The following is an 8,561-nucleotide window of genomic DNA, read 5'->3' as shown; positions in this document are numbered from 1 at the left end:
TAGGGCTATAATCTGGCTACCCTATGAGATAGGGCTATAATCTGGCTACCCTATGAGGTAGGGCTCAAGTGAGACTCAGAGAGTTTAAGGAGCTTGATTAAACTCATATAACTTCATGTTAACTTTGTCTGAATTTAAGTTCTCTGTTAGATGTATAAAACACGTGCCTTGCTGTGAAATTCTTATGCTTCTCTGCCTCTCTGGCCTCTCTAGTGCACTGCTTTACTCTTAGTAAAAAAGATGGTCTGGTGGTGGTGATGATGATAAGAGGACATGTTTATTGTTGGGGGACAGGGACTCTGAAACTCCTAAGAATTGATGGTATGATCCTTTTCACAGGAATACTTGCTGGCTGGGGCGGATATCATTGAGACAAATACTTTTAGCAGCACCAGTATTGCCCAAGCTGATTATGGCCTTGAACACTTGGTAAGGATTCCTTTTTCCCCGTTCTCTAAGATGTTCACCGTTGCTGCATTGGTGATTGCTAGCGAGAAAGCCCCGAGAAGCTGCAGAGTCATAGTCTAGCTGAGATGGAAAACAGTTTGAACTCTTCTGCTTATGAACACAGCAGCCCATTCATTTTCCAGCTGGCTTCTTTCTGGGGCAAGTAATAAATAAAATGATGCTGATTATGCAGCGGCTGCTGATAAAGGCACAGGCATTGCCTGTATGCACACAGTATTGTGAGCCCTTTTTAGGTATCAAGTGGTAGATTCGATAGTGGTAGGTTTCCTTCTTTTTAAAAAAATTATGGTAAAATACATACAACATAAAATTTGCCATCTTAATTGTTTTTAAGTATATAGTTCAGTGGCATTACGTACATTCCCAGTGTTGTGCTGCCATCACCATCATTCATCTCCAGAACTTTTTCATCTTCCCAAACAAACTCTGTATCCATTAGAAAATCACTCCCCATTCCTCCCCACCCCACAGCCCATAGCATACTTTACTTTCTATCTCTATGAATTTGACTATGGTAGACTTCGTATAAGTTCAGTCCTAGTATGTATTTGGACTTTTGTGATTAACTTATTTTGCTTAGCATAATGTCTTCAAGGTTCACCTGTGTTGCCTTCCTTTTTTTTTTTTGAGATGAGTCTTATTTTGTTGCCTTCAGTAGAGTGTCATGGTGTCATAGCTCACAGCAACCTCAAACTCTTGGGCTCAAGCGATTCTCTTGCCTCAGCCTCCCAAGTAGCAGGGACTATAGGCACCTGCCCACAACACCTGGCTATTTTTAGAGATGAAGTCTCACTCTGGCTTAGGCTGGCCTTGAGCCTGAGCTCAGGCAATCCACCCGTATTGGCCTTCCAGAGTGCTAGGATTATAGGCGTGAGCCACCGCACCCAACCGGAGTTTCCTTCCCTTTAAAGACTGAATAATATTCTGTTGTATGTGTGCCACATTTTGCTTATCATTCATTGTTGAACATTTGAGCTGCTTCTGCCTTTTTGCTGTTGTGAATATACAGTGTCGCTCCCGTGAACACGTGTATCCAAATATCTGAGTCTTTGCATTCACTTATTTTGTGTACATGATGTACAGGCAGAAGTAGAATTGTTGGATCATATGGTAATGCTACGTTTAGTTTTTTGAGGAACTCCCATACTATTTTTCATAGAGGCTGTTCCATTTTATATTCCCACCACTGGAGAATAAGGGTTTCAATATTTCCACATCCTTGCTAACACTTTTGTGTGTTTTTTTTTTTTTTTTTTGAGACAGAGTTTCACTATGTTGCTCTTGGTAGAGTGCTATGGTGTCACAGCTCACAGCAACCTCAAACTCTTAGGCTTAAGTGATTCTCTTGCCTCAGCCTCCCAAGTAGCTGGGACAATAGGCTCCTGCCACAATGCCTGTCTATTTTTTGTTGCAGTTGTCATTGTTTAGCATGCCTGGGCGGGGTTCGAACCCGCCAGCCTTGGTGTATGTGGCTGGTGCCGTATCCACTGTGCTATGGGTGCTGAGCCCTTGCTGACACTTTTGGTCTTCTATTTTTTTGATAATAGCCATTCTAATAGGTATGGATGGAAGATTTGATTTCCTTTTAATCATCATGATGTTTCTATATTTAAATTTTGTAAAACGTACGATGATGGAAATTCATGGTAAATTCTGATGTTGTCATTTCTGTGTGGAATATTTCCGGATGCTCCTGTTTTCATGTAAGTAGTCCTGAGTGCTCCAGCACAGACTTTTCTCATGACACTGGGGCACTGAGAGACCGAGCACCATTTGGGTTATCAAGGGAAATGAAATACAATTCTAGTTACTTTCATGTTATTTTAGAGCAGGAGTTGGAAAACCTTTTTTCTTTCTTTCTTTTTTTTTTTTTTTCCAGAGACAGAGTCTCATTTTATTGCCCTCAGTAGAGTGCTGTGGTGTCACAGCTCACAGCAACCTCCAACTCTAGGCCTTAGGTGATTCTCTTGCCTCAGCTTCCCGAGTAGCTGGGAGTATAGGTGCCTGCCACAATGCCTGGCTATGGAAAACTTTTTTTCTAAAGGGCCAGATAGTAAATATTTTGGCTTTGTTGGCTTTATATAATCTCTTGCAACTACTCAATTCTGTCAGTGTAGTGCAAAAGCAGCCCCAGGCAATATGTAAACAAATGGGCATACTGTATTCTAATAAAACTTTATTTACAAAAACAGGTAGTGGGCTAGATTTGTCCTATGAGCCACAGTTTGCCAACCCCTATCTAGGATATTGTTTTCTTTTTTGAATTACTGTATATAAAGAGCTAAGACACATAGGATTGGTGTGTCTTAGAATTGGAATTGATCTTGAAGATCACAAGTCGGGGGCCTCCTGACCTGGCCATGAACCTCCTAACATCATAGTAAACACTGTATATACGGGCTTTTGATTTCTTGGTGAGATGGGTCATTATTCTTTATTAAATTCTTAAGAGGTTAATGATCTACAAAAATTGAGAGCTACTGATTCCAGTGATTGTATAGCGAAGGAAATCAAGGCCTGGAGAAGTTGCTGTGGGAACTTTCTGGAGTGACAGAGCTCATCCTTGAATCTAAAGCCTGTGCTTTTTGCATTACTATATATTTTTTCTTTTCCTTTCTTTTATTTTTCCCTTCTTCCCTTCATCCTCCTCATCCTACCCACCTCCTCTCTCTCCTCTCTCTCCTCTCTCTCCTCCCTCTCTTCTCTCTTCTTCTCTCTCCTCCCTCTCCTCTCTCTCCTCTCTCTCCCCCTGCTCTTTCTCCTTCTTTTCCTCCTCTTTGGTGAGCTCACAGCAACCTCAAACTCCTCCTGGGTTCAAACAATCCTATTGCCTCAACCTCCCGAGTAGCTGGGACTACAGATGTCCACCACCACACCTGGCAAATTTTTCTATTTTTAGTAGAGACGGTCTCGCTCTTACTCAGGCTGGTCTCAAACTCCTAAGTTCAAACAATCCTCCCATCTTGGCCTCCCAGAGTGCTAGGATTCCAGGCATGAGCCTCTGTGCTCAGCCTTATATTTTCCTTAATTCTCAGAATATTTACCTACATCAGCTTATCCCTTGACATAGCAAATGTTCAGAGATTGTTCTTTTTACCAGCTAGCAGTTCCCAAAGATTCTTTCCTTTCCCTACTGCCTTTCAAAGCTGGGACTGATAAGCCTTCGCTAAGATTTCACTGAGACTCAGATTAATTCATTCTACATGTCCTTACTGAATAAAACTGGGTACTAGATGCTTATGAATTCATTACTCATTGTATGAAGGAAAAGAAGGACCAGCTAACATTTGTGGTTGACATGTTAGGCCTACCAGATGAACAAGTGCTCTGCGGGAGTGGCCAGGAAAGCTGCCGAGGAGATAACTCTCCAGACAGGTGAGGAACGTTCCTCTGTTTCTGCACACGATTCCTTTAATGTTCTCAGCTATCAGGTGATGTCCTTATTGCTGTTTTTCCTTATATGACCTTTGGCTTCTGAGCAAACTGCAGACATTGGATTTTACTTGCTTGTAAGTTACTTTTCTGCAGCTTCATAATCAAGCATTCAACATCTTTGAATCAATGCTGTCCCTGTAGGCCTTGGGCTCAGAATTGCTGCTGGTGGTTAGGACCTGACTTTGTAGCTAGGAGTTCTCTGTATATTGAGAGCTAACGTGATCTTTCTCCTTTTGGAAGCACATCATCAGGTCGTTAAGTAACAGCTGTCTGTTTTGATTATTTTGGATACTCTAGCCTAAAGGAGAGAGTTTTTTTTTTCTTTTGAGACAGAAAGAGTCTGTCACCCTTGCTAGAGTGCTGTGACATCCTAGTTCACAGCAACTTCGAACGCTAAGGCTCAAGCACAGCTGTGACTACATGTGCCCATCATATTTTTAAAGGCCACCCCTCTCCCTATGATTGGCTTACTTAGATAGGAAGATTGCCTTTTGCATATTTTTCCCTTTATGCTACTGATGTCCTTGAAGGCTCTGTGGAGGACACAAAAGAGTGTGGCATTAGATTTAGTTTTGGTGGAACTTGAAAAGTGACTCCTGAAATAACTGGCCTTCTGACTGGTTGCCATCAGAACACTTGGGCACTAATCGGAGGGAAAAGAATAGAAGAAATATTTGGAGCCCCTGAAGATTTGGAAATGTAAAATTATCACCAAGAGTAAAGTACAATTGGGCTCAGTGACCATAGCACAGTGGTTATGGTGCCAGCCACATATAGCGAGGCTGGCGGGTTGGAACCAGCCCTGGGCCTGCTAAACAACAATGACAAGTGCAACAAAAAATAGCCAGGCGTTGAGGCGGGTTCCTGTAGTCCCAGCTACTTGGAAGGCTGACGCAAAAGAATTGCTTAAGCCCAGGAGTTTGAGGCTGCCGTGAGCTGTGATGCCACAGTACTCTATTGAGGTTGACATAGTGAAACTCTGTCTCAAAAAAAAAAAAAGTAGAGCACAATTGTTACAGGGTTACACACAGTATACTAATGAAAACCAAAACAACTTACAAGAACTCTATTTCTGAGAGATAATGTTTCAATCCATGTTACCCCAGCAGAATCGCAGGTCAGGATATCCAATCAATTAAAGCAGGGAGATGTGAGAACTCTTTTTTTTGTTTTTTTTTTATACCCACATTGTTGCACAGCTTTGGGGAAGATCAGGAATGTTGATGATCAAGGTAATGACCCCTGGCTTCTGTTACCTTAGTGAACAAACCCTACTAGGCCATTTTAAAGCACCTAAACTCTAGCCTGAAAGAGAGAGGATTTTTTTTTTTTTCCTTGAGACTGAGTCCCACTCTGTCACCCTGGTTTGAGTGCCATGGTACTATAGCTCACAGCAACCTCAAACTCCTGGGCTCAAACAATCTTCTTGTCTCAGTCTCCTGAATACCTGAGATTACAGGCACCTGCCACAATGCCTGGGTCGTCATTTTATTTTTATTTTTAGTAGAGATGGTGTCTCCTCTTTGCTCAGGCTGGTTCCGAACTCCTGAGCTCAGGTGATTCACCCACCTTGGCCTCCCAGAGTGCTAGGATTATAGGCGTGAGCCACCTTGCCTGGCCTAAAGGAGAGATTATTAAAGAGTTATTCAAGAAATATTCAATCTGCTTCATACTTCAATTATAGACTTTATTGCTAATCTGGATTTAATATTTCCCCCCACTGAAGGGCCTGCAGTGCTGTACTAGAAAGCATTTCAAGTTGAATGCTAAGGCTGGACGCGGTGGCTAAAAAAAAAAAAATCAAGTTGAATGCTACTTTGAGGCAATTTTGCAGAACCTGTGTTAAGTTTATGACCTTTAAGATTTATTTATTTATTTATATTTTTTGAGGCAGAGTCTCACTTTGTCACCCTTGGTAGAGTGCAGTGGCGTCATAGCTCACAGTAGCCTCAAACTCTTGGGCTGAAGCAATTCTCTTGCTTCAGCCTCCCAAGTAACTGGACCAATAGTCGCCACAAAGCCCGACTATTTTTTTAGAGATGGGATCTCTTGCTCAAGCTGGTCTTGTACTCCTGAGCTCAGGTGATCCGTTCTGCTCAGCCTCCTAGAGTGCTAGGATTACAGGCATGAACCACTGCCGGCCCTCTTTTAAGCTTTTTTTAGAATAGGAAGAGAGATAATTTGTCCAAACACAGCTGTGATGTTAGGACAGGATTGCTTACTGAAATGCTTGAGGTCAGATCTGGGAGAATTCAGTTCTTTGAATTGGAATTGGCTTAGTGATAATTTGTGTGTATTTTCTATATGACAAAATTTCCTCGGTGAGATCTGGGGAAACCCCCATGATCAAATGTTTATTAACAAAATCTATGAATCATCCCTAAAATGAGATGAAGACTATAAATAGCCTCTTGTTAGTAGAGGTCAAGTTTTGTCAAATACAGGAAAAAAAATTGGGCTTTTAGAGCTTTCTGGATTTTAGAGTTGTGGACAAAAGATTGTAGACCGGTGTTTTAGGAAAAATTTTACAGCCTGTTGATTGACAACAAAAAGGTTAAGTCATTTAGATTTCATACTTGTTTTTCTTTTCCTAAAGGAATTAAGAGATTTGTGGCAGGAGCCCTGGGCCCAACTAATAAGACACTCTCTGTGTCCCCGTCTGTGGAAAGACCAGATTATAGGAACATCAGTGAGTATTTATCATACATAATCATTGTTCTTAGGCAGATACCTCTGTGCTTCAGTAATCTCTAAATCTGCAGAATGAGAGAGGCTCTATGTCAGTTATTGTGACTTACTCCATATAAAGGGCTTACAACACTGCTTAGAATATAATAGACATCAAAATCAAAAGTTAGATGCTATTTTTATTATTCAAACTTGCTTTTAGATGTATGTGATGTGATGTTAGTGCTTCTTTATCAGCTGTGGAAATAAAACCAACGGAAATAAACCTTTAAATTGAGAGGCTGAGTACATATGGATAGTAGGTCTTAGTCTATTATAAAATAGTCTTTTGCATCCCCATTTAATTTATTAGAAAGTGTTTAAACATACTAGCATTATAAAGCGTATAAACTAGCATATATAAACATGCTTGTTTTGAGCTTTGACAAAAAATCCAGGAATCTAGGTCAATTTCTAAATGTTAACACTATACAAAACAAAAATACTTAAAAGATCAGAGCTGAATAGTAATGATAGCATGTCTGGTAACGGATTTTGTGCAGGGGTCAAGTTCAGGCAAGCACAGTGTGTAGGTTTTTGGTTATAGAGCTTTGCATGTCACGATAGCACATTTCTTCACTAGTAGTTGCTTGTACCAGGCTTATGTGTGGTCCATGTTCTCTTTGGCCTAGCCATGGCAGTGAGGAGCAGACCTCCTCTTCTGAGCTGGCTGGACAAGGTGAAGTACAGAAAGTCCTCATTTAACGTCACCAGCAGGGTCTGGGAAACGGAGACTTTAAGCCAAATAATGCGCAGCGGACTCGTGAATAACGTGGTTTCCCTCAACACTGTTATGGCAATGAAGAAGAAGGTTGGTTTTCTTCTTGCTTGACGTCACCGCTTCTGAGAACCTCCTGATGAGGCTAAGTGAGGACTTACTGTGTACTAGTCCAGCAGGTATAATTTTGCTGCTTAGGCATCTGTATTGAGTGTCTTGAGCATTTGTCTTTTTAGGCTGAGAGATGAAATGGGGAGAGAAATGACCTCTCCGGTAGATGAACAATCCAAGAGGTTTCTAACAAAAATTTTACCCTGGCATGGCTGAATACTTCTGTTTGAGACTGAAATTACCCGTCAGACAGGTTTCTTCTCTGGCAGAATTTGTGTAAGAGTAGGAATAAAATCTACGGGACCACAGCCTTTACCCCAGAGAGAGGGAGATTTCAGCTCAAGCTGAGAAGCAGCCAGCTTGAGGGACGCGTTTCTCACACTCATCTGTTATGGGATGAATTTTAAACTTGGTGAAGTGGAGTATGTGGCTCAAAAAATTCATAGGCCTCCTTCCTGCCTCCAGCTGGGACACAGAAGTGGCAGGTGTTTGGGAACCACTGAACTGAGTTTACCTCCTGCTGCTGCCAACTGTTTCTTGATTTGGTTTCTTAGAAGGCAGAGTTGTCCTTGACAGCCAGCAATAGTCCACAAGTGCCAGCCCTTGACTCCGTCTACCCTGGCGCCATTCAGTAGATATTGATGACTGATGTGCTGGGTGTTATCTGTTTTTTGCAGCATTTGATGAACTTGTTGAAGCATATGAGGAGCAAGCCAAAGGACTTCTGGATGGGGGGGTTGATATCTTACTCATTGAAACGATTTTTGACACTGCCAATGCCAAGGTGAGTTAAGAGAGAAAAAAAGATGGCGGCATCCGGGTGAGGACTGTGATGAATCCCCTAATGTAGTGGGAAGATAATAGCAGCCATTATCAAAGTTAAATAAATTTCCTGTATTTGCTCCATTTTATTGTGTTTTTTTTTTTTGAGACAATCTCAAAAAAAGTTGCCCTTGGTAAAGTGCTGTGGCATCACAGCTCACAGCAACCTCAAACTCTTGGGCATAAGTGATTCTCTTGCCTCAGCCTCCTGAGAAGCTGGGACTATAGGCACCTACTACAACACCCAGCTATTTTTTTGTTGCAGTTGTTTAGTTGGCCC

The 8,561-nt window shown here is 41.7% G+C and overlaps 1 protein-coding gene across 2 annotated transcripts in view; it reads left to right on the top strand.

Annotated features, from left to right (window-relative positions):
• The window catches only part of MTR (5-methyltetrahydrofolate-homocysteine methyltransferase), a 114,188-nt gene that overhangs the window by 11,456 nt on the left and 94,171 nt on the right, over positions 1 to 8,561 (top strand). For both annotated transcript variants that reach the window (XM_023509023.1, XM_012813832.2), the window contains exons 3-6: positions 340 to 429; positions 3,774 to 3,843; positions 6,500 to 6,592; positions 8,137 to 8,243. In XM_023509023.1, coding sequence (XP_023364791.1) covers positions 340 to 429; positions 3,774 to 3,843; positions 6,500 to 6,592; positions 8,137 to 8,243 — 360 coding nt within the window. The remainder of the gene's footprint in view (positions 1 to 339; positions 430 to 3,773; positions 3,844 to 6,499; positions 6,593 to 8,136; positions 8,244 to 8,561) is intronic.

The sequence above is a fragment of the Otolemur garnettii genome, unplaced genomic scaffold (assembly GCF_000181295.1).
Source record: "Otolemur garnettii isolate 467f Iridium unplaced genomic scaffold, OtoGar3 scaffold00312, whole genome shotgun sequence".
NCBI lineage: Eukaryota > Metazoa > Chordata > Mammalia > Primates > Galagidae > Otolemur > Otolemur garnettii.
This window is presented reverse-complemented; position numbering and strand designations above follow the sequence as displayed.